Source organism: Hyaena hyaena, unplaced genomic scaffold, assembly GCF_003009895.1.
Source record: "Hyaena hyaena isolate Hyena2069 unplaced genomic scaffold, ASM300989v1 scaffold_582, whole genome shotgun sequence".
Classification (NCBI taxonomy): Eukaryota; Metazoa; Chordata; class Mammalia; order Carnivora; family Hyaenidae; genus Hyaena; species Hyaena hyaena.
The window spans coordinates 143,930-170,929 of NW_024081214.1; the positions used below are offsets into that span (position 1 = coordinate 143,930).

The 27,000-nt window shown below is 39.3% G+C and overlaps 2 protein-coding genes across 2 annotated transcripts; both read right to left on the reverse strand.

Annotated features, from left to right (window-relative positions):
• Window positions 1-759: 759 nt before the first annotated feature.
• On the reverse strand, window positions 760-7,435 carry LOC120248327 (cell surface glycoprotein CD200 receptor 1-like). The gene is made up of 3 exons (XM_039256631.1): window positions 7,177-7,435; window positions 2,982-3,087; window positions 760-1,731 (listed from the first exon to the last, which is right to left on the reverse strand). The coding sequence occupies exons 1-3, from the start codon at window positions 7,433-7,435 to the stop codon at window positions 1,611-1,613; spliced, it is 486 nt and encodes a 161-aa protein (XP_039112562.1). The 3' UTR covers window positions 760-1,610.
• A 79-nt stretch (window positions 7,436-7,514) lies between these two features.
• Window positions 7,515-20,353, reverse strand: LOC120248328 (cell surface glycoprotein CD200 receptor 1-like). The gene is made up of 3 exons (XM_039256632.1): window positions 20,272-20,353; window positions 10,845-10,904; window positions 7,515-7,867 (listed from the first exon to the last, which is right to left on the reverse strand). Exons 1-3 carry the CDS (start codon window positions 20,333-20,335, stop codon window positions 7,515-7,517), a joined length of 477 nt encoding a protein of 158 aa, XP_039112563.1. The 5' UTR covers window positions 20,336-20,353.
• Between the last annotated feature and the right edge of the window lie 6,647 nt (window positions 20,354-27,000).

The window sequence follows — 27,000 nt, forward strand, 5'->3', positions numbered from 1 at the left end:
ATTATCAAGTTAAGATGTAAACACAATCATTCTTTGTTTTGTTTTTCAGTAATATTTTAACAGATATTTTTGAACCCAATTAACTATAAACCTCCTCCCAAGCAGGGATGGATGGAGAACTAAGAATGTCAAGGACAGGGTTATGATGTCTGCTGTGTGCATTACTTGGTAATACTTATATGGGGAAACTTAATGGATTGTTTTGTTGTAATAGTCAAATGATGTCAAACTGGTTTGGTCAGAATCATGTACCACATGTCATTACATTAGTTTTATCTCCAAAATAAATGAAGAATCTTTTTAAGGATAAAGCCTAGTGTAGCCAAAATGTCTGGAGGGAGAAAAACAGTGACAGAGGAACTTTCATAAGTGTTTCAAATGGCATAACTGAAGAATGAATGAATTTTGTTTTAATTTCTACCATGATGAAAAAGGTTTATCCATTTATTCTTAGAGAAAAATAAAAAGAGTGTACGCACATGTGCAGGGAGAGGGGCAGAGAGAGAGGGGGGGAGAATGAATCCCAAGCAAGACTGGCAGTGACAGTGCAGAGACAGGCATGGGGCTCAGTCCCACAAACCATGAGATCAGGACCTGAACAAAAGTCAAGAGTTGGATGCTTAATCGACTGAGCCAACCAGGCATCCCTATGATGATGAAAATGTTTAATGTTTTTCCTGATATGGAGAAGTAGACTGATTTTTTTCATAATTTTTCATAATTAAAACAATTTTTTAAAAAATTTAAAAACAGTCAATGTACACATGATTAATACTGTATTCCACTAAAACAATAGGGGAATGTCATGTCACCTCTTATCTATCCTCTTATCATATGGACCATATTTTATGGATACCCAAATTCTTCATAGTCCATATTTAGCTGCTTACATAGTCAATCAACATCTGTTACTTGCTCAATGTCTCACCATAAAATGTACACCATAAAAATACACATTCTCAATTTATCACAAGTGCAAGTATTAGTTATCAATATTTCTACAGCCATATAAGGCTTTCAGAATACTAATTGCTCACATGTGTTCCCTCTCTCTCATCCCTGCTCTTTCTCATAAACATGACAGAAAACATAAACCCAGTTTTGTTAAGCAGTGAAGTTCTTATTATACTCTGACATCATATTAATTAAATGGTTGATTAAAAACAAGAAATGGCTTATATTACAGATATAAAAGTAATGGTATAGGGAAAGACACATTCAAACACAGTTGAAAGGAATGTAAATTAATGCAATTTGACATATCAATCAATAATGAAAATGCACAATTCCTCTCAAGGAAATTATTATACAAATGTACTCAATCAAATGCAAAGAGATATCTCTATGTGGTATTGTTTATAATAGCAAAGCAAACAAATAAAATTTAAATCCTATAAATGTCCATAATTAGGTCTATGGTTAACTAAATTTTTACATAACCATAAAATGGAATTTTCTGTAACCATTCAAATGAATGCAATAGCTCTGCTTGTGTTGTTATAAAACATCTTAAAGACTGATTATATTCTCCATTCTAGAATTCTAAGAAAATCAAAAGAGTAGCTTTACTGTATCTTTATTCATTTGTCCTGGTGCTAGATTCCAGTAACTTATGAAGTATGGAGACATAGCCCATCAACTTCACTTTGTAACACCTCAGACCTCTTCACTCTGTTCACAGTGTCATAGATTGTTCTTCTGTGTGTCACTGGCATAGGATTGCATTTCATCCTGAAAAATAACTCAAAGTCAAAATCAATTCAAAAAATCCAGAAGTCACTAACTACCTACATTTTCCTAACTGGTTCCCACAGCTGTAGTATCTACCAATAGTGCTTGTATTTATCTCTGAGCTTACATGGACATAAGAGAAAGACATTTTTCTATTATCTTATCAAAAAATTTGTTGATTATGTAGGTCTCAGTGTCAAATGAAAAAGATTGTGTGAAAGTAGGGATGGAGAAGAATTGAGTAACATAAGAGGCATTTCAAAGGAGAGAGTCAAAGACTTGGTAAGCTCCTAGCAATGAGATTTGGAGCAGGATAGGATTTAAGCCCAGGTAAGAAGAAAATGATGATGGTGTTGAGAAAGAGAAGTCAAGGATTAGAGATAGTTTCATGGGGGAGGAAAGAAAAATTCAATTTCTCTAAAGATTATAGTCTAAATGAGGCAAACACTCTGTGTTTTGTAAGGTATGGTTCTTGAAATAAAAATATGGTTTAGGGTACATATAAATAGTACATGGTAGATAATTAACAAAGTAAGTATGGCTGACTATTAGCATTATAAAATTAGAATTTTTACTTTCCAATTAAAATACTAATATAATGCAAATTTAAAAGTCTGTAGCTATATTTTGACTTTGTGGCCTAACAGTTTGCAAACATTCTTTTTAATGTTGTCTTACCTCCTCAACAAGTGAGGTAACATCTGTTTTTTTTAATTATCATTTTCTGAAAAATATAAAAATAAGCTGGAGTGAATGTAGGAAACATCATTATTTACTTTAAGATGGGAAAACAGAACAGTACACTATTGACAAGTGCGGATTCTTTTTGATAGAATCCATAATAAGTCAGAACTGAACTACCAGAAATAAGAATGCTACTTTTAGTTAATACATGTAGAAAAGATAATTCCAGATTTCGGAAAAGGAAGTGGAATTATGAAACAGAAGCCTAATATATGGAAAATATGTGACATTAAATGAATTACTGTAATTCTTCACTGGTTTAGAAATTTAGCATACACCATCTCTCCCAAGACGCTGTCCTAAATGGCCTAATTCACTGTGCTTACATGCCTAAGTAACCAAGCAAAATCCCTCTTGTCATTTAGACTAGTCCAAATCTACACATTTAGGATGGCTTCTTGATTATAGGAAAGTTGATGTTAGCATATTAATTTCACCTGTCAGTTCCCTATTTCTGACCCCTTCTGGCCCAATAAGGCTGAGGAAGAAAAAACATCAGTCAATACCTGCAGACACCAAGTTTCAAAAGGCAAATGGATCCCACAATGATCAAGATAATCAAAGTAAAGAAGGAGATATATACAATATTTAAATTTAGTGATGACTGGTCTCCTGTAAAAATAGATACAAAAAATACATAGTTTAACTGTGGTGAATCTGGACAATGAAATATATTTAGCACTAAAAAGAAATGAGCTGCCAAGCCATGAAAAGACACAGAAGAAATTAAATGCATCTTACTAAGTGAAAGAAGTCAGTCTGAGACTGCTACATTCTGTATGACTCCAAGTTTATGACATTCCAGAAAAGGCAAAACTATGGAGACAGTGAAGAGATCAGAGGCTGTTAGAGGTTAGGTGGAGGGAGGGATGAGGAGGTGGAGCATGGAGGACCTTAGGACAATGAAACTACTCTGTGTGAAACTACAATGGGGGACCCCTGCCAGCTGTGTAGATGCTAAAATTCACCAATTTTGCAACTAGAGTGACCCTAATTAAATCACATAGTTTGAGTAATAATGTTGTGTTACCGTTGGCTCATCAACTACCCCAAATGTAACCGGTGGCATAAGTGATGGAGGCAGGGGAGGAGGGTGTGCAGGTGGTGGGGCAGGAGTCATATGGGAACTCTGTGGCCTCCATTCAGTTCTGCTGGGAACCTAACACAGCTCTAAAAACTAAAGTGTATTGAAACTAAATATATATGAAGTATAAAATTATAGATAGATAGATGATAGATAGATGATAGATAGATAGATAGATAGATAGATAGATAGATAGATAGATAGATAGATAGAAATGGTTCAAGGATGTCTCATAGGTCATGGAATTCACTTCTGTGATTTTAAACATTTCTGAGCCATTAAGGGTTCAAATAATGGTTATAATAAAATTGCTTTATCTATTCTGATCCTAAGGATTGTGGCAAGACATCATCCTAAGTCGGGATTTTGTGGTTTTAAGGATTCAAAAATGGTGAATTCGTACAGGAGAGGTGAGGAGAGTAGATTGCTTGGTTACAGGAACAGCAGGGTCTCTCATCTCCACTATTCAGAAACGGGTGGGGAGCTGTAATGGAGGTAATTTGGAAAATTACCTAATTCTGAGGTCACCGTTCTTCCAGGGCCCTGAACCTGACTGAATGCTGAATGCTGACTGAATGACTTAAATGCTGTCACAGTATAAAGCTCAGCCTGACAAGAGAAGAAGACCACAGGAATCGCCAGCTCTGAGAGGCAGTGGTTTTAGACCTTGCTCCTGCTGTGCCCTGAATGGGTCCCCCAGCAGAGGGGGTGAGTGGAGACTAAGCAGGCTGCTGTCCACTCCCTCTGCCTTCCTTCAACAGTTTGTTTTGACACATTGCATTTCTCTGTATTCTATTTGAAAATAAACATCTTCTTGCAGTTGAAAACAACAACATCTGTTTTGAAACCCCCTCCTGAAAACTAATGCGCTGTCCTTCTTTAGAAGTGGAACCACAGAGGGGAGCAGGGGTGGCTCAGTCGGTTCAGTGTCCCCCTTGGGTTCAATTCTCACAGTTTGTGAGTTCCTTGCATTAGGCTCTGTGCTGACAGCTCAGAGCCTGGAGCCTGCTTCAGATTCTGTGTCTCCCCCTTTCTCTGACCCCTCTATGCTAGTGCTCTGTCTCCCTCTGTCTCTCAATAATAAATAAACATAAAAACAAAAAAAGCGTAACCGTAGAGGCTGAAGATCTGCCCTCCAAGAGAGACGGAAGGAGACTGGCTGGGAGTGGACCAGACTGTCTTTCAATTCTGAAATTCTACTGATATAACATCATATGGTAATACCTGGTGGTTGAATTTCATACACAACCAGGGCACCATTACTCTTCTCCAGAAATACTGCTAAAATCATTTTTAAAATCACTTTATGAAAGGATATTGGAAAATGATAGTTTAAAGAAATGGGTTTTTTCTCTTCTTCCTTTTTAAAAATTACTATAATATCAGGCAATTTTTTAAAAATAGACTTGCAAAGACAAAGAGAACATGGAGGAAGACAAGCAGATGAAATATTTCAACTTGTTTTTAGGTGAAAAATGAACAGAAGAAGGCAAGTCATTTAGGGTGGAATAAGTAAGGATATTAGTGTCCCACAGAAGACCTAGAAGATTCTAGAATAGGAAGGACTAAATATATAAAAAGGGATTTGTAGGGGGTGAAGTGTGAGCTAAATGCTGGAAGCTTCTTTGAAGGTCTGTATTGATTTTTTAAAATATTTTATTTATTTCTGAGAGAGAGAGAGAGACAGTGCGAGCAGGGGAGTGTCAGAGAGAGAGGGAGATACAGAATCTGAAATAGGCTCCAGGCTCTGAGTTAGCTGTCAGCACAGAGCCCGACGCGGGGCTCCAACCCACTAACCGTGAGATCATGACCTGAGCCGAAGTCGGACGCTTAACCGACTGAGCCACCCAGGCGCCCCTGAAGGTCTGTATTGAAAAGAGGCAGGCTGCCCAGTACACCCCCACCCTGAGCAGGCAGGTCACTCACTACACCTTCACAAACAGCAGGAAGTAGGAAGTCTGACCCAGACAGAGTGAGCTGGAGAGTCAAGGATCCAGACACAGTGGAGGGTGGAGATGACGTGCTAGACTAAAGAGAAAAGGCTGAGTTCTGAACAGTCTCTCCCTCCCTCTCTGTCTCTGTCTCTGTCTGTCTCTCTGTCTCTCTCTCTCTCACACACACACACACACACACACACACACACTTCCCTCTCTCTGCTCCCATAACAGGAATGGTCAGCCTTAGCCCACTAAGGAAACAGACTGGAGACTTATTTTCTGCAGACCCTGAGCAGAATCAAAGATAAGACCTTCAGATAATTAAAGAATCCCTCATTAGAAAAAAGTTCATTGACCCTCTTTCGGCCTATTGATGCCAACTAGTTGGCAGGACCACCCACAGACACAGCCTCCAATCAACTCACTTTTGAATGCTCACTTTGAAATGAACGGGGGACCAAGGATCACTAGAGGTTAGAAAAGCTTCATACATAAACCAAAAACACTAAAACTAGCAAAGGTCAGGAAGGCAGAAGGGACGCAGATTAAACAGACTTGGAATCAGGCAGAGGACGGACAAGGGCAAAACGTGTCCAGGACCAGAGCTGTGCAGCAGGTCTAGGGGCCCAGCAGGCAGATTAGAACAAGAGCGCGTAAACACTCAAGAAAGGATGTCTTCAGGGGAAAAAAGAAATGATAGGTTATCTAATAAATTTGGCCATGTGCAATGAGAAACAATGAAATCTGGCCATGTGTAGCAACTTGGATGGACCTTGAGGGTGTTATGCTGAGCGAAATAAGTCGGGCAGAGAAGGACAAATATCATATGTGTGCACGTAATGGAGGATTAGGAGGAACTTGACGGGGGAACAAGGGGGAGAAGAAGGGCGGAAATGGTGGGGGAAAGGGAGAGAGGCAAACCATGAGAGACTCTTGAATGCTGACAAAAACTGAGGACTGATGGATGTGGGGGGGAGGGGGGTGGGCATGGAGGAGGGCACTTGTGGGGATGAGCACTGAGTGTTATGTGGAAACTAATTTGACAATAAACTATTTGTAAAAAAATAAATAAATAAATAAATAAATTTGGCCATGTGGAAAATTGCAGTAAGAGGAGTTTCCAGACTTTATCACTGAGCTTATGACGATTAGGAAGTACCTATATTTTTAAGAAACTAAAGAGTAAAGTTTAAATGGATCATAGAGGTTATTATACAATAGCTAAGAAATTATAGAAGAACCTGGAAAATAAAATCCTACCAAAAACATTTGTGAAGAAAACTTATGAGTGACTGGACCTTTCTTAAAAAGCATAAATATTTGTTTAAAAACACACTTTATCCTTCTCCTAAAACCATAAGTAGTATTTTAATAGTACACTCACTACTCAAGCCAACTTCCTACTTGTATAGAACAGAAAGAATTAAATTTAATAATTTAAATTCTTTTTATTTATTTTTATTATAATTATTTACAAGGAAACATCATTTAAAATATGGCTTCTGAAACCAATTTTCTGCATGATTCTTGTGGACATAACCCTTAACGGTGGAAGAGAAGGATATAAAAGAGAGGCTGGGGAGACTATCCTTGAGTGAAATTCTCCACACACTCCTTTTTCATTCTTCCCTAACTTCTCTGAAAGAATGAAAACATCATACAAAAGCTAGAATTACTAACCTGAATTTAGGTCTATGGACAGACTCTGGTTGCCAGTGAGATGGGACACAGAGCAGGACACAGTGGACACCGGGTGGTCCTCCCAGAGGCACGTGCTCTGCACAGTCACTGTGTCATTGCCCAGTGGCTCTTCCTCAGTGTCACAATCTCCCGCTGGGGTCCAGGAGATCTGCGCCGCTGGCCTCCCTGCAGCTGCCCTGCACACGACAGTTCCATTCTTGCCTCGAAAGAGGGTCGCCTCAGGGGGCACTGCAGACATGCAGGGGGGGAAACACTTGAGTCTTAACTCAGGGATATGGATCCAATACAGAGAGACATTTGTTTGAGTCCGAATCGGGTTATCCGAAACACCACCATACATGATGCTCCTTACCTGTCACTTGCAGGTGATATCCTTGATAGAAATTCCCTTCAGGTGTGGCCACTTCACACCTGTAATATCCATCATGGGTGATGGCCACTGGATCAATCTGAAGGACAGGGTTCTGATCATGTCTGGTGTCCCAGGATATTGTCTCGTCACTACAGTTTTTGGCCCTGGTCTCGTTCGTATCTCTCCTGTAGGCTCTAGTGCAGGCAGGCTGGTCTCTGAGGGTTATTTCCCAGGTGGTTACCTGCACAGCTGTCGAGGTGACGGGAGGGCAAGAGAGCACAGCCTTTGTACCCACACGTACAGACAGGGAAGTGTTAGCTGGACACATGCAAGAAATGATGAAAGAGAAGCTTGATAAAGAACTTCATGTGTTATATTTTCCATAACATACTACATAAAATTGTACTAGGATGTGACCTTATTCCAAAAATATGAGGTTTACATAAAAAATAAAGCATATGCAAAATGCATATAACACATTAAAACTTATCCAAAGATGAACCCATTTTTCTCCCTTATCCTGTGGTCTTAGGTAACCTATACCTATTATCAGTGTGAGAAATATTTGAAGTACTTGTACATTGATTCAGAAGTTTTGATATGTAGAAACAAACAAGAAAACACAATATAAATTAATGGGAAAAAATCATCTAAATCTAACCTTTTGGTAATAGAGACTATTAGATTTATCTTATAACTCATGCTCCTTAGTATAGAAAGTAGAAAAATTGTGATTTGATATCCTCCTCCTAAGTATTAACGAGAGAGAATGGATTAGTAATATCAGAACTAAATGCCTATCCCTAAAGGTGGCACTTCAGACAAATATAAACATTAAAAACATAAGATGGCATTCACGTTGACCAGTCTGGACATTTTTAACACTAATTTTTTTTTTTTGAGAATCACACAGTCAGTAATATAAACAGATCTTCCTTCCTTCCTATTGAGTCACACATAAGCTGCAAACTGTTCAACTGTGAACTTTGCTCACAGATTGTGTCTGTATATTCTATATTATTAGGAGAATTACATGAATTCACTCCTTTTGTCCAACTTTAAAGTCACAATTAAGCCCTACAACATACAACATAATGGGTCCCTGACTGGGAGGGGTTTGCTGAGAGAGGATTAAGGAAGTCAGGGTCTAGGCACCTATAACCCAGGTGACTGGCAAGGAGCCCATCACTTTCACAAGGGCAGAACCGGTGTGATGGGGCAAAGTTGTTTTGTGGATGGAGCTTGTGAGTGCTAAACTCTCGTCTGAGATCCCTCCTCTCCTTCTTTGGCGTACTTGCCTCTTCTGTGATGGGCTCATGCCCTCAAATTTCACAGACCAATCAAGATCCCATAACTACAGGAATCAGGGGAGGGAGGATATTTACTTCCTTCCTCACTTTATTTGTTTGTTTGTTTGTTTGTTTATTTGTTTATTTATTTTTGACACAGAGACTGAAGGAGAGGAAGTGAAAGAAACTTAAGCAGGCTCCGCACCCAGCCCAGCATGAAATCCAGATGGAGCTTGATCCCACGACTATAAAATCATGACCTGAGCCTAAATCAAGAGTCAGACACTTAAATAACTGACTCACACCCATGCACCATGCACCCCAGTGGGGCGGTGGGGGGTGGATTTTAAAGCAGATCTGAAGGCCAGTGAAACCCATGATGCATCCACCACTGCACATGGCACCCCCCACTCCCGCACCCCCCGCACAGGGAAAATGCGCCCCGGCCAATGTTAGAGGCAAGCAAGAAGGTGGCTGCTTGGAGAACAGCTACAGGGGGGTGAGGGTGAGCTCCGTGTGCCCCAACAAGATGCTGACGATGAAACCACAAAGGGAAGAGGCTGATGAGGAGGACCTTGTGAATGTTCTTTTGTGTTCTCAGGGCTTTGTACCTCTGCTTCTGAACAGTCTAAGGTTTCCATATTTTGCCTGCTTTTATTCTCGAGATCTGACTCTCTTATTTTAAAGGAAATTACCAGCTAACCAAATAATCATATGTGCTTTAACAGGGGCACCGTCTCCAGAGAAGTAGCTCCCGGGGCGAGGATCCCAAGCACCGTGGACACTGTCTGTTCTCTCACCTTCCTCTGCTCTCTGCCCTCCAGCAACCCCCTCCACCTGTGACCGCTGTTTTTCACCCTTTCTGAATCTTCCTCTTTCTCCATTCACACCGGTTGTGATAATTTACCAGTGACCAGGTCTCCTCCACACTCAGAGGGGCTGGCACCTGTCTCTCAAATATAATCTCACAGCCCTGTGATCAGCTACGGGGATTTCACCTCCCGTCACAGAGGAAAGTGGGTAGATTCACCCCCTTTGCTCCGGAACCAGCAGTCACGTCCCAGCTTTCCTGCTTCCTGTGTCTACGACTCTCCTCCCGTCTCCTCCCGCCTTCTGCACACAGACAACCCCCATGGGCTTTTGGGCTTTTCCTTTCTGTGCTCACTGCCAGACCCTAGGTCCACACAGCTGGGTGCCCGCAGAAGCCTCCTGACGTCTGTGTCTGTCTCCCATCTCTCCACTCTTCAGTTCACGCCTGGCCTTGCAGCAGGTCCAGGATTCTGTGACACGGGTGTGATCCCCTCCCACTAGCAGCCTTCAGAGACCTCCCTCTGCCCCAAGACAGTCCTTGCATGTCCTGGCGTTGGCTTCTAAGGCCTCTTTTTCAAACTGACTCACCTTTGCCATCCTGCCACCCCAAGGTCACCCCCACACTTCACAAAGAAAGCACCAAGCACACCTGCAGATCTAGGTCTGTCCTCACATCGTTCCTGCCCTCTCTGGGGTGGCCTGCACGCCACTGTCTGTCTCCGAAAATGCTCCTCTTCCCCTAAGAGCCAATTCACATGCTGCATCCGCTGTGAAGCCTCCTCAGAGCCTTGCTGCTTAACCTTCTCCTCTACGTTCCCGGCACACCTGATGTGGGTGCTCATCTCCTCTATGTTATATGCCATCTGGGCTACATCTGGGCTCCCCCACAAAATGGGCCCCTTAGGGTGCTCTGGTGCTCTCGCCCCTCTCGTCCCCCCCCGGCCCCCCGTGTCCCCATATGGCCCAGCCCAGTGCCTGGCAGGGAGGGCTCCTTAGTCCTCAGAGGGAATGTGAACTGCCTCGGGGGAGGAGGGCCGGGTCATCGGGGTCCCTCACACCTCGGCACTCAGGTCACCGTTTTCTTCAGCTGGGCTCACGCTGGCCCCCTGGCCAGACCATCAGCCCTGCTTCTAAGGAAGTTCAGCTCTTCCTCCCCTTAGCTCTGGCCTCTGGAAAAAAATTTAAAAACATATTACCTGCTGCAGGAGGTATGAAACTTCTCTGTTGTCTGTCTGTAAGTGAACTATTTGTTGAAGCTACAAAACATTCAGAGAAAAGGAAATGAAATAAACTTTAGTGATTTAAATGGAGTGCAAGTCACTGTTTATCCACATCTTACACACACTAAGATAGAAAATCAGTTATTTTTGGGGTGCCTGGGTGGTTCAGCCATTTGAGCGACATTGGCTTGGGTCATAATCTCACAGTCTGTGGTTTTGAGCCTAGTGTGGGGCTCTGTGCCAACAGCTTAGAGCCTAGAGCCTGTTTAATATTCTGTGTCCCCCTTTCCCTTTGTTCCTCCCCTGCTCATGCTCTGTCTCTCTCTGTCTCAAAAATAAATGAAGAGTTAAAAAAATAGAAAAAGAAAATCAGTTATTTGTAAATAAATTCCACAAAAAGCTTTACAAAGCAGAAGTTAGAAGTTCTTCCATCATTATGTTGACAAACATGTTAACATTTAAAACTTACACCATAAGCTCTTAATCAATGATTTACCATTCATGAGACACCTTGCTCTGTACTTAGAATAATTTCCTAAGTACCCTTAGGAACCCTGCCTCCACCCCTCTCCTAGCCACAGTGGATTAATCCATCATGGGTGCCTCACATGAGGGGGGCTGAGTATAGTGCTTTCTACAGATCCACTCCCGGATTAAACTTTTTTGACCCACTCATGAGCACCTCACCCAGCCACACAAATGTGAGTACTTTCACAAGAATTTTGGAACCAGATTGAGAATAGTTCACCCTTCTTTTCCTCCCACTTTCTTACAGTGATGGCTAATTTTATGTGTCCACTTGGTTAAGCCATAGTTCCTAATATCTTTAGTTAAACATAATTTCTGTCAAAGTAGTGTTCCTCGTTGTTGTGGTGGTTTTTTTTTTTTTTTAAGATAAGATTAGCATTTAAATGAGTAGACTTCCAGTAAAGCAAACTGCCTTCCATAATGTGGATAGGGCTTGTTCAACAGTTGAAGGCCTTATTTAAAAAAAAAAAATTGACCTGCTGGGAAAGGAAAGTTCTGTAGCAGACTGCCTTCAGACTCAAACTGCTCCTCTTCCCTGGGTCTCTAGCTGCTGGCCCAGTCTGCTGATTCTAGACTTGCCAAGTCTCTACAATTACATGAGCCAATTCATTAAAATAAATCTCTCTCTTTCCTCTCCCTTCCTCTCTCCTTCTGTCCCTCCCTTCTCTATCTGTTAATCTGTTTCCATGAGGACTGCTGACTAATGCATCTATCCTGGAAGAATGAAGCAGAAGCATGGAGAGATAGAGAGAGAAAGAAAGAGAGAGAATGATACTCCTCATCTAAAGGAAGTTTCTAATTCCATCATTCCTGAGACCCACATGCATTCCTTCCCTTGGACTTTCTGGCAATCAAAGACTTTCTGACAAAGTAGTTCTGATCGACTTCAAATCTGGGTTCTGAAAAAGATCTGTATTGATGTAAAACACAATTTTTTAAATTATGATTTATCCTGTGGAATATTCTGTGTGTGCTTGAGAATATTCTACTATTGTTGGAAAGAATGTTCTAAACATGTCTGTTGGGCCATTTGGCCTACAGTGTTGTTCAAGTCCACTGTTTCCTTATTGGTTTTATGTTGGAATGATCTGCTCATTTTTCATTGTAAGGTGTTACAGTTCCCTGAAAATGCTGTATTGTTTTCTATTTCTTCTTCAGTCTGTTAATATCTGCTCTATATATTTAGGTACTCTCATGTTGGAGGCATAAATATTGACAAGGGTTAAATCCTCTTGATGAAATGACTTCTTTACCATTTGAAAGTGAAATTCTCTGTCTTTAGTTACAGTTTTTGACTTAAAGTCTATTTTCTCTAGTATTAAGTAGAGCTATCCCTACTTTCTTGGTTTTCATTTCCCTGGAACACCTTTTTCCATCCATTCACTTTCAGCCTACATGTATCCTTGGCTAGAGTCAGTCTCTTGTAGATGACATTTTGTTGAATCTTGGTTTTTTACACATTCACCCACTATATGCCATGTGATTGGAGGATTTAGTCCATTTAATATTTTTTAATGTTTACTTATTTTTGAGAGAGAGAGAGAGAGAGTGCAAACTGGTGACGGGCAGAGAGAGGAGGACAGAGGACCCAAACAGGCTCCCAATATGGGGCTCAAATTCCCAAACCACAAGATCATGACCTGAGCTAACTGAGACGCCCAACCAACTAAGCCACCCAGGTGCCTATATTTATATTAAGACAACTGATAGGAAAGTATGTACTTATTATTGCCTTTGTGTTCATTGTTTTCTCACTGTTTTGAAGTTCTGTTTTTCCTTTCTTCCTCTCTTGCTGGCTTCCTTTGTGATTTGATGATTTTTTTGTAGCGGTGATTGGATTTCTTTTTCTGTATCTTTTTTGTATCTAACAAATGTTTTTCTTTGTGGTAACTATGAGGCATATTTACAACACCTTATACTTATTTTAAGCTGATTACAGTGTAATTTTATGGCATACAATACTCAATATTTTTACATCTCCTCCTTCATTTTATTTTACTGGTGTCACAATTTATATATTTTTACCTTGTGTATTCACTAACAGATTATTATAGCTATAATTATTTTTAAAAGTTGTTTTTAGCATTTGTACTAGTATTAAAAGTAATTCACACACCACCATTATGGTATTACATTATTCTGAATTTAATTTTATATTGGCATTTACCAGTGTGTTTTAATGTCCATGTGTCACTGTATTGCTGGTTAACATCTTTCATTTTATTTATTTATTTATTTATTTATTTATTTATTTATTTATTATTTATTCATTTTAAATTGATTTATTTGTTTTTGAGAGACAGTTCGATTGGGGAGGGGCAGAGTGAGAGGGATAGAGAGAGAATCTCAAGCTGGCTCCACACTGTCAGCACAGAGTCCAATCTGGGCTCAATCCTACGACCAGGAGATCATGAACTGAGAGTCGTACCCCTAACCTACTGAGCCACCCAAGTGCCCAGCATCTTCTTATTTCAATTTGAAGATCTTCCTTTAGAATTTCTTGTAAGCAAGTTTAGTACTAATGAAGTCTGTCAGCTTCTATTTTTCTTCCAGGGAAGTCTTTATCTCACCTATATTTCTGATTTGCTAAGTGAAGGATTTCCATGGCTGGATTTTTCTTTCAGGACTTTGAATGTATGATTCCACTTTCTGGGTCTGTAAGTTCTGTGCTGAGAAATATAAGCTTCCTTTATATGTGACCAGTCACTTTTCCTTCGCTGCTTTCATAAATTTCTCTTTTCCATTTGATTATAATATGTCTCAGTGCAAATTTCTTTATGGTCAGTCAAGTTCTTTGGTCTTCATAGATCTGAATGTTCATTCCCCACAGATTTAGGAGATTACTTCTCATTATTACTTTTCCTAAGCTTTCTGCTCCTTTCTTTTATGCTCATCTGGGGCTCCAGTAATGCCTATATTATTTTGTTTTCTTGGTGTTTCATAACACTCAGCGTTTCTTCACTCACTTCCACTTTTTCTGTTTGTTCACTTATTATCTCTGACTGGATGATTACAAATTATGTTTTTGTGTCAACTAATTCTTTCTTCTGCTTGATGAATCCACTGTTGGAATTTTAAATTGAATTTTTCAGTATTCTTTGCATAAAATTCGTGGTTGGTTCCTTTACATGATTTCTACCTCTTTTTTTGAACATTCCCTTTGTTCATAGATTTTTTTCCAGATTTTATTTAGGTGTCTATCTGTGTTTTCCTGTAGCTCACTGAGCTTCATTAAGTAGGCTATTTTGGAAGTCTTTGTCAAGCATGCAGGGCTCCATTTCTTTGAGATCAGCCACTGGGGCTTGATTTTGTTCCGTTAGTGGGGTCATGTTCCTTTCAAAACTTTTTTGAAAGCTTGGCATTGCTAGTGTCTTCATACTTGAAGAAGCTCCCCCAGTCTTTACTGACTGATTTCTTCAGAAAAAGGTCTTCTCCTGTCAAGCCAGCTAAAAATTCTGGGAGGTCTCTCAGACCTTTCCTAAGGATGCACCTTCTCCATTCCCCAGGTTCCTTCTTGAGGTAGAAGTCTTAGGGATTCTGTGTTTTCTCTCCATCCCACAAAACCAGACAGAATTCTGAAATCCTACTATTTATTTGCACTAGGAAATGCCCTGAAGTGTTCAGGGTTGTGGGCCTTCTCCCAATCCAGTGAATCAAGTGACTGCTGATACCCATGCACACTATCTACAGAGGTTCCTGTAGAACCTGGATCTGCGGGAAAGTGTGGTGCTGGCCACAGAGAGGGGGATAGGATTCTGTATTACCAAGACAAGGTGACAGCACCTAATAGTCAGGGGCAAAGTAGATAATCATAAACAGTAGCAAGGCCAGAATGGCAACCAAGAGGCTCTGACCTGAAAGATTTGTGGCAAAATCAGATAAATCTTAGTGTTCTTAGGAGTAAGAGAGAAGGGCGGCCAAAGACAGTATGATTTGCCCTATATGACCAGATCAAGGATAAATGAATGTCTTGCATCAGTTTTGCCTCCTGCAACAAAAATACCATAAAGTGGCTTAAGTAACAAATACTTTATCTCACAGTTCTAGAAGCTATAAGTGTAAGATCAAAGCACTAGCAGACATGGTGTCCAGTGGGAGCCCACTTCCTGGCTTGTAGACAGCTGTCTTCTCACTGTATTCTCGCATGGAGTGGCAGAAAGAGAGATAAAGAGAAAAAACAAGCTTTCTTGGGTCTATTCTTATAAAGGTACTAATCTGAGAGCTCCATCCTCATGACTGAATTACCTCTCAAACCCTCCATCTCCAAATACCATCCCATTGAGATTAGGTTTCAACATATGAATTTTGGATGACACATTCAGTCCATAGCAGTGAGTAAAGACTCGGGTTAGTTGCCACAATGGAAAATCATGGTCCTTCACCCAGTTTCTATATTCAAACCAGTTTTCAGACTCAAAGTCACACGATGATGAGCTCACATTTCAAATTACAAAACACAGGAAGAAACAAGGAACCATAAAGTCAGATAATATTCTTTCTATTGGCTTCCCTCTGTTATTCCTAGAGAGAAGAATAAGATTCAGAACTTCAGATAGTAGAATTACAAAACATAGGACATAAAATAAATGTGTTGAGAGTGTTTAAAGACATAAGAGGAGAATTATAAAACAAGAAATATATGCCTCTCCTATCCCTCAATCCCCCCAAAATAACTAGGCAGATTAGGAGAATACAACAGAGTTCAATTTACTCATTGACTCTCTGCTTAGTCAACCTGGAAAACTATAGTGAAAAACACAAACCTATAGCATACAAGAAAGGGAGAATTTCAGAAAGTCCTAAATGACATCTTCTTCCAATATAAGACCATTTTGTGCCTTAAAAATCTGCTCTTTAGTGTAGTCACTTTTTTTTTTAACATTTATTCAGTTTTGAGAGACAGAGCACAAGTGTGGGAGGGACAGAGAGAGAGGGAGACACAGAATCTGAAGCACACTTGAGGCTCTGAGTTGTCAGCACAGATACTGATGTGGGACTCAAACTCACAAACCGTGAGATCATGACCTCAGCCAACATGGATGGTTAACCCATTGAGAAACCCAGGTGCCCCTAGTGTAGTCACTTTCATGCATTATTTTAGCTACATCATCCGGGTAACTTGCTGCAGCTTCTACATCAGCACCTGCTGCTTCACCTTGTACTTTTGTGTTATGAAGATGATTTCTTTCCTTAAACCTTATGAGCCACCCTTTGCTAGCTTCCAACTTTTCTTCTGCAGCTTCCTCACCTCCTTCAGCCTCCATCGAATCAAGAAGAGTTAGGGCCTTGCTCTGCATTAGGCTTTGCCTTAAGGGAATGTTGTAGCTGTTTTGGTCTTCTTTCCAGATCACTAAAACTTTCTCCTGATCAGCAATAAGGCTGTTTCACTTCCTTATCATTAGTGTGTTCACTAGAGTAGCACTTTCGTTTCCTTCAGGAATTTTTCCTTCACATTCATAACTGGCCAACTGCTGGCACAAGAGGTACAACTTTTGACCTGTCTCAGTTTTCAGCATGCCTTCCTCACTAAGCTTATAAGTCGTTTATTATAAGTTTTTATTATAAGTGAGAAAATGCAACTTCTTTCACTTGAACACTTCGAAGTCATTGGGAGGTTATTAATTGCCCCAATATCAATATTGTTGTGTATCAAGGAATAGGGAGGCCTGATGAGAGGGAGATAGAGATGGGGGAAGAGCCAGAACACACACACACACACACACACACACACACACACACAGACTCACACGTACCACTTACATTCACCATCTCATATGGGCATGGTTACTGACACCACAAAATAATTGCATAGTAACATCAGAGATTACTGATTCCAGATCACCACAACAAATATAATGTAATGACAAAGCTTCAACTAATTCAGGAATTACCAAAATGTGACACAGAGATGCAAGGTGAGCAAATGCTGTTGGAAAAATGGTGCTTGATAGACATACTCGATGTGCATTTGGCACACACCTTCAACTTATAAAAACCACAATACCTTCAAAATGCAATAAAGTGAAATGCAATAAAACAACAAGATATGCTTGTATATCTGGTAACAGATTCAAAATACATGAGGCAAAATTTAGAAAACTAAATAAGAAATACTGTAACAGAAATGAAGAATGTCTTTGATGACCTTATTAATAGGCTGGATATGGCTGAGGAAAGAATCTCTAAGCTAGAATTCTATCAATCGAATTCTCCAAAACTGAAAAGCAAAGAGAATAAACATTAAAAAGACAGAACAGGATATCCAAAGACTGTGGGACAACTCCCAAAATGTGTAAAACACGTGTACTGGAAAAAACAAAAGAAAGAAGAATGAGACAAAGGAATAGAGGAAATCTTTGAAACAATGACTGCGAATTTCTCCAAGTTCCTATCAGATACCAAATAAAGTTCCAGGAAGCTTGGAGAACACTAACAGGAAAAAATCTGAGGAAAATCACCTAGACCTGGTATATCATATTCAAACTACAGAAAATCAAAGATAAAGAAAAAATCTGGAAAAAAAAAACAGAGAAATAAACACCTTGTAGACAAAGATGAGAATTATATCCAACTTTTCCTAAGAAACCATGCAAAGAGAGAATGAAGTAAAATATTAAACATGTTAATAGAAAAAAAACCACCACCCTAAAATTCTGTATCCTAGAATGTTACCCTTCAAAAGTAAAAGAGAAATAAAATACTTTTTCAAACAAACAAAAATTGCGGGAAGCTGTTTCCAGTGGACCTACCTTGGAAGAAATGTTAAGAGTCCTTCAAGGAGAAGGAAATAATATAAGTCAGAAATTTGGAATTACGTAAATGAAGAAAGACAATTGGAGAATGAATAAGAGAATGTAAAATAAAAGCTTTATTTTTCTTAATTGATCTAACAGATAACATTTTATTCAATATAATGATAGCAGTAATGTAGTCTTTGAATATATATTTATATGTTTTATATAGGATATAGATGTTAAATATATAAATATATAAGGTAGATTTTTATATGTTTAATTGGATAGAGTATATTTATATATATAAGAGAAACATATACGATCTCACAGGAATGGCCAAAATATAGAGCTCTAATACTATCCAATGCTGGCAAGGATAAGAAGCAACATGGACTCGTTGATTACAGGTGGGAATGCAAAATGCTACAGCAACTTTGGAATACAGTTTGGTAAGTTCTTAAAAAACTGAACACACTCTTACAATGCAATCCAGCAAAAGCACTCCTTGGTATTTACCCAATTGGGTTAAAAATTATGTCTACACAAAGTCCCCCATGCGGATGTTAATAACAACTTTATTCTTAGTTGCCAACACTTGGAAATAACCAAGTTGCCCTTCAGTAGGTAAATGGCTGAATAAACTGGGATATATGCAGACAATGGACTATTATGCAGTGCTGAAATGAATAACCTATAGAGCCATGAAAAGACAACGCGGAAACTGAAATACCTATTACTAAGTGAAAGAAGCCTAAGAAAAGGCTACATATCACATAATTCCAACTATATGACATTTAGAAAAAGGCAGAAACTGTGGAGACACTAAAAAGATTAGTGGTTGTGACGGTTTAGAGGGGAGAGAGGATAAATACACAGAACACATACGTAAACTATGGCCTTGGGGTGATAATTATGTGTCACTGTAGGTTCAGCACTTGTAACAAATGTAACACTCTGGAGGGGATGTTGATGATGAAATAGAAGCTGCAGCTAGGTGGGGTTAGGTGGTATAGTCCATGGGAAATCTCTGCACCTTCCTCTCAATTTTGCTGTAAACATAAAACTGCACTCAAGAAAAAATTAAGTCTTAAAATACAAATGGCAGAAAACCTTTTTATACTAAATGGATGTTTAATTTTATAAAATATACATTGCAATCTTATGGGTTTGCCCCTTCAAACACATAATGGAGCCAGTCACATGAACAGGTTTTAATTATTCTTTTCAATTATGTCTTTTTGTTAAGTCTGTTTCCTGCCACATCTAAATATTTCTCTAGTGTTTTCATGAGTCAAATCTTCTACTCACTGTCTTTTGAGTTCTTCCCAAATGTTCCTCCCTCCCTCTCAATTTCTTTCATCTTTTCTGCCCCTAGTTTCCCATCTTTCTTTCTCTAAAGAACTGATCTTCTTCACAGTTAACTAGACATATATGGAAATGCGGAAGCCAGTGTTGCTCAGAATGTTTTGGAACTTCTTTCGGATGACTGCAGGGAAATACAGGATGGATTCAAAAGTTTGTTTTCACCTGCCTAAGCTGCTCTAGTTTTAGCCACTCCAATCATTAGTTTACTGTTCATGCTTTGGGAAAACTTTCCATTTGTTGTGGTGTCAGCTTGAAATCATTAATGGACTTCGAATAAATAATCATTCTTATTTATGTTCTCTGATCCTCATTTTCTGAAACAAATATTCCCCCCATATACTTTTTGCCTCTATTTTAAAATTTAAAAACCCCAAGTAGAACTTTAGGGTTTCCTTCTTAGCCTGTGAGCTAGAAATACTAGAAATATCAAAGGAGAAACAATAATCACACAAATAAACATTAGGTCCAAAAAATAAGAATTCAAAGAGACAATAAAAGTGTAAACTGAAACACCGGAGGAAACACTACATTTTACCTAGTCACACAAGTTCAGTTTCACTCCATTCTAGGACCCCTCATATTACTCTGGACTCAGCCGGACAACTAGTCAGTGCACCATTGACATAGGGTAGATCAGAAGGCTTGCTGGTAATAAACAAACTAATCACTACCACTAGGAGAAATAATAAACCATTTTATGAGTGGACAAAGGGCCTCCTTGTTACAACTGAAAATATGTTTACTTTTTGCAAAAAAAGTCACAGCATAAGACTTACCAGACACCATGATATTGACGGAGATCAGAACCCACAAAGCTGACATCCTCCCCAAAGCATGCATTTGGAGTGGTTAGCTACAGACCAGCCACGGACAGGAAACGTTGCTGAGTTTTGTTGAGTGATAAAGAAAAAAACCCAACACATTCATTGGTTCCTGCATTTGAAGTGACAAAATGAATTATGTAGCAATTCATTTAGAAAGTAGCATTTTGGGAAGCATAGATTATACATGGTAAGATGCACAAATCTTTAGTGGACAGCTTCACGGATTTTTACCTGTATATGCACCCAGATAGTCACCTCCAAAACCAAGGTAGGACCATTTCCACTCTCCAAGAAGTTTTCTTCCTGCTCCTTCTCTGTCAATATCCCTTCCCAAGAGAGAAACTCTACTCTGATTTCTATCACCATTTTGCCAGTTTTTGAACTCCATAAAAATGAAATTCTTTACATAGTTCATTTTTGTAATGCCATGTAATGGTTCTTTGGTCTGACCATGCCAAATTTATTCATCTATTTTGCTGTGTACTTGGATTTTCCATTTCAGGAATAACACAATTAAGGCTTCTATGAACACTTGTGTTTTGTGTACATATTTTTTTGGTTTACTTGGGCATTTATTTTCTTCGGTATATACCAAAAAAATTAAAATTGATTGCCATAGATAGGATAGACATAATATGTAGCTTCAATAAAGATTTCCTATTATGAGTCGAATTGTGTTCTGTCAAAATTCATATGTTGAAATTCTAACCCTCACTTCCTTAAAAGTGACCTTATTTTGATCAGGGTCATTGCAGATGTAATTAGTTGCGATGAGGCCACAGGATTAGGTTAAGCCCTAATCCAGTGACTGGTTCATTATAAAAAAGAAGGAAATTGGACACATACACACAGGGGGAATGCCATGTAGAAATGAAGGCAGAAATCAAGACACAACCTTCACAAGCCAATGAAGTCCAAAGATTTCCAGCACACCACTAGAAGCTAGGAGAGAAGCAAGGAACACATTCTTCCTGCTCTTGAAGATTTCAAGATGCATTTGATGGTGGGACACAACACATTTGAATAGATGAGAAGCAGAGCTCTTTCTTACTTATAGCTCCAAAAAACAGAAGACTGCAACAGAGGGCCACACAGGGCCCTCACAGACAGCGTTAACACCAAGCTAGAGCTGTAGAAGGCAAGTGGGGTGGAGTTAGGTTTGAAGGGCTCCCAGACAGGCTACTTTGAATAATTTTCCAGGTTCCTGTGTATAACTGTATATGGGCCTGTTCCTACTTGTCTGGTACTTGGTCCTGGGGCCTGGAGTGTGAAAGCCCAGATTAGGGAAATTGGTGGGAAGTTGATTTAATCAGTTGCTCAAGAAGGGAAACTGACTCCTCTAGACAAAGCCTCAAAAATGGGTCTAGAAAACATTTTTAAAAATTAAGACCTACATTAAAATTGACCCTTATATCAGGTTGAGTCTTGATTATTTGGGGTATTTGAGTACATAAATTGCCCTAATCAGTTTCCTTTTATTGGGGATGAGTGTTATTTAATCTAAGGTCATTAGTAGCAGCATCAGGGAGAATATAAAATCAGTAAATGAGAAATATGTTGCCTCCAGAACCCAAAAAGGGATTAAAAGTTGTTGGATTTGTATGTCCTTAGTGAGTATGTTAAACAAAACTCCTTGGATAAAAATGTTATTAATGTAATATCATACTTGGTGTTTATGGGGAAAGACGGATGCAATTAAAATCTTGCCTGCAAAGCCTGTGTGTGACGGCAGGGCTGTTGAGATAATCCAAGGGCCATCCAGTAAATGTGTGTTGTTCCCCTTTGAAGGCAAACTCAAAGGCTGCTGAAATAAGCACTGAATAAAACATATTAGATGTTGTTACTAGTTTTAATAATGTTGTATTTTGGGCATGTGGGTTTTAATGGATGTAGCACTGCAATTAAGGTTGCAGTAAGCTACCCTGAGGCAGCATTTATTCTTCACATGTTTTAGCACAAGCACAATTGAGCTGTCAAATTGGGAACCGGTGGGAATAATCGCATAATTATTGATTATGTCTTACAGAATGTTTCAATCATTAAGGGGCCTATTTAAACTTACATTGAGCCAAATTAACTATCTTAATTAAAGATCACAGGGTCCTATTTTGTCTAACTTAATTTATGACATACTTAATCCATTTGTTTACTTATTGATTACTTATTGCATCAGAGTAATGTATGCCTATTATTTTAGTCTGTTCAGGCTACTACAACGAAACACTGCAGACTGGGTGACTTATAAACAATAGAAATTTATTTCTTAAGGTTCTAGAGCTGGGAAGTCTAAGAACAAGACACCAACACATTTGGTGTCTGCTGAGAATCTGCTTGCTAGTGCATAGGCCAGCTGTTCAGTGTCCTCACATGGTAGAAAGGATAAGCTAGATCTATGCAGTTTCTTTGGGCAGTCCTCCCATTCATGAAGCCTATGTCCTTATACTTTAATCAGCTCCCAAAGTCCCCACCTCCAAATGCCATCACATCGGGAAAATAGGTTTCAATACAAAAATTTGGGTGAGGGAGACACAAATACGCAGTCTAGAAAAGACTGAAGACACACCTTAAGGTTGGACATGGAAAGAGTGGCCCATGTGGCCTATGGCTCCTTACCCTGAGGTGACTCCCACTTGGGCTAGTATCCAGGAAGTGGAGTCTAGCTTTTTAGGCCTGTTGTTTGATTTTTCTTAATCTTCCAATACCAAGAAAAGTTGGGTAAGGAGACATATAGAAACCACCAGCAGACACAGCAGCAAGCTGCAAGTTAAAGCACAAGCTAACCAACAGGCAATGTTTCCTTTCCAAGATGTTCTCCTGGTGGTTTGGAATAAATTAGTAAGCCAAAAGCAGTACCCCAAGAAGCTATGCAAGATTAAGCAGTTACAGTCATGCAATCTTGCCCACAGTGCATCAGAAAGATTGTTTTGAGGGACACAACACAATGATACTCAGATAGATGAATGGCAAACTGTCTGTGACAATTCCAAATGAAAAATGGCTGCCATACTTGGCCACACAGGGAATGAGCCAGGTTCTGTTCTAGTAATTGTAGGGAGAAACTTTTGTGTGGCAGGTAGAGTGGAGTTCACTAGGTGCCCTGGGTTCCCATGCATTGGCTAATTTGAATGATTTCATGGGATCCAGGGCACAAGGGATATCCCTAGTGGTCTGGGGTTGGGTCCTGGGGCAGTCAGGGTAGGCACACATTGGATAGCGCTCTGGAGTGGGATCCCTCATAAGGAAGTGGTTGAGATGTGAACTTAATCAAGTGATCCACAAGGGGAACTGACTGCCTCTAGCCAGGGCCTCAAAACTGAACCAAGACAGCACTGAAAAACATGTCTTAAATAGCTCTTAGAAAGAACCTACCCTGAATGTAAACTGGTACAGCCCTTCTGGAAACAGTGTGGAGGTTCCTCAGGAAACTAACAATAGAACTCCCCTATGACCCAGCAATAGCACTGCTAGGAATTTACCCAAGGGATACAGAAATGCTGAGGCATAGGAGCACATGTACCCCAATGTTCACAGCAGCACTCTCCACAATAGCTGAAACATGGAAAGAGCCTAAGTGTCCATCAACAGATGAATGGATCAAGAAGATGTGGTTTGTCTATACCATGGAATACTACATGGCAATGAGAAACAATGAAATCTGGCCATGTGTAGCAACATGGATGGACCTTGAGGGTGTTATGCTGAGCGAAATAAGTCAGGCAGAGAAGGACAAATATCATATGTTTGCACGTATAGGAGGATTAGGAGGAACTTGACGGAGGAACAAGGGGGAGAAGGGCGGAAATGGTGGGGGAAAAGGAGAGAGGCAAACCATGAGAGACTCTTGAATGCTGACAAAAACTGAGGACTGATGGATGTGGGGGGGAGGGGGGGATGGGCATGGAGGAGGGCACTTTGGGGACGAGCACTGAGTGTTATGTGGAAACTAATTTGACAATAAACTATTTGTAAAAAAAAAAAAAAAAAAAAGAAAGAACCCACCCTGCTGACACCATGATCTTGGAATTCTAGCCCTTAAAACTGTGACACAATCATTTCTGTTGTTTTAGCCACTTAGTTTGTGGTTCTTTATTGAGGCAGCCCTAGAAAACCAACACTCTTCCAAACTAATAGTGCCGTTTTTCATTCCTACCAATTGCAGATGGCCAGTTGCACACATCCTCAGCACACCTGCCAAGACACTTTGTCACATCTTACATCTCTATTGAGATTGGCCACATTACAAGTAGTCACCAGCCCTGTGGCTGACAAATAAGATATTGGATGTGATATCCTAGAGCATTATTTGTTTTTATGGACCTTATGATGCTCAAAATTTTTTGATAGCTTTCTTCATTTTTTAAATTTTTCTTTTAAAAATGTATCTTATGTTTTAGAGAGAGAGTATATGTGTGTGAGGCGCTAAGGGAGAAAGAGAGAATATAAAGCAAGCTCCATGCTCAGCAGGGATCCCAATGTGGGACTTGACCCCACGGCCCTGGGATCCTGAGCTGAGCTGAAATAAAGGGTTGGACACTCAACCAACTGAGCCACCCAGGTGGATCAATAACATTATTTCTTAAAGGAACAAATGTACTTATTCCTTTCCTCATATTTTGGCAATATGAGAATATTGCCAAAAAATTATTCTGAACTATTTTCAATACACAATTTTAAATGGTAGAGATACAGTTTATAAAACAGCCTCAAAATATACATAAACTTTAAATTCTTTTGAAAATGTTTACTCAAATTTTGCAGTAGAACTTAAATGAATTGATGTATGACTTTGGTGACAACACACTGAGGAGGAGGAGGAGGAGGAGAAGGAGAAAATCCCATTCTCTTTAAGTTTCCTTAAAGTTTCTTTTTTTTCCCCCTCTTCCATACTTCAGGTAATAAAGCGAATTGATCATTCACAGAAAAAGCACTTGACAAATTCTACAACCCTTTGTCTTAGTCTGCTAGAGCTGCTGTGGCAAAATATCACAAACTTAGTGACTTTAGAATTTATTATCTCACAGCTCTGGAATATAGATGTCTAAGATCAAGATATCAGCAGGGTTCTGGTGAGAATTCTCTTCCTGGCTAAGAGCTGCCTTCTAGTCATGTTTTCAGATGGCTTTCTTCTGCATATGCGCTTGAGTGAGAGACACCTCTGGTGTCTCTTCTTCCTCTAAGACTGAAAGTTACATTAGGTTAGGGCCCCATCCTTATCACTTCACTAAAGATTCTACTTCCTACTATAGTCACGTTAGGGATTAGGGCTTCAACGTATCTATTGTCATAACACAAACTGGTAATAAAAACTCTCACAGAAATAAAGAAACCTTCCCCATTTTGATAAAGAGCATCTATTAAAAACCTAGAGTTCACATATTAATTAACTCCGAAAGACTGTTTTCCATTCAATGAATGAGGCAAGGATGTCTACTATCACAACTTTTATTCAACATGCTGTTGAATGTTCTAGCCAGTGCGATAAGGCAAGGAAACTAAATAAAGCCTATGTGTATAAAAAAATAAAAAGAAATCTGTTCCTATTTGAGGATGACATGATGGAACTGTTTTATATCTTGATCAATGTCAATATCCTAGTTGTTATTGTCTTATAGTTTTGCAAAATGTTACTATTGGAGAAAACTACATTAAACACACGTGGAATCCTTCTAGATTATTTCTTACAATTGCTTGTGAATCTGTAATCATCTCAAAATTTAAAAAATAATTTAAAAATTAAAATTAAAAGAAAATTCCGCTCTCCCATTTTTTTTCTCATAATCTCCTCTCAGGTGTTACAAGGAAAGTGCACTCTTTTTATTGTGGCAAATATGCCTAACTTAAATTTCACCATTTTACCTGTTTGAAAGTGTACAACTCAGTGGCATTTAGTACATTCACAATGTTAAGAAACCATCACCACCACCAAGTTCCAGAGGATTCTCATCGTCCCCAAAGGAAACTCTGTATCATACTCACCTGATAGTCCCTGGCAGTCATTAATCTGCTTTCTGTCTCTATGGACTTGCCTATTCTAGATATTTCAGATGAATGGGATCATATGATATGGGGCATTTTGTGTCTGGCTTCTTTCACATAGCATGGTGTTTTAAAGGTTTATCCACATTGTGGCAGGTATCAGTACACTTTCATGACTCAATAATATTCCATTGTATGTATATAACTCCTTTTTGTATACATCCAACAATTGATTAGCTTTTGGATTTGGTTCCCACTTTGGCTATTATGAATTGTGTTGCTATGAATATTACCATATAAGTTTTTGTTGGAACACCTGTTTTCAACTCTCTTGGCTATGTACCTACAAGTGGAATTGCTAAGCCATGTGTAATTCTACGTTTCACTTACTACACACTCACCAAATTGTTGTTCATCACGGTAACACCATGGAACATTTCTACTAGCAATACATGAGAGTTCCAATTCCTCCAATCCTTGCCTGCACTTGTTATTTTCATAATTATTAGCCATCATATTTGGTATGAAGGGGTATCTCATTGCAGCTTTGATTCAGCTTTCCCTAATAACGACTAACATTGACCACTTTATCATGTGTTTATTGGCCTTTTGTAAATCTTCCTTGGGAAAATGCCTATACAAGTCTTTCATCCATTGTTTAACTGGGTTGTTTGATTTTGAGTAGTAAAATTTTTCTTTATATAT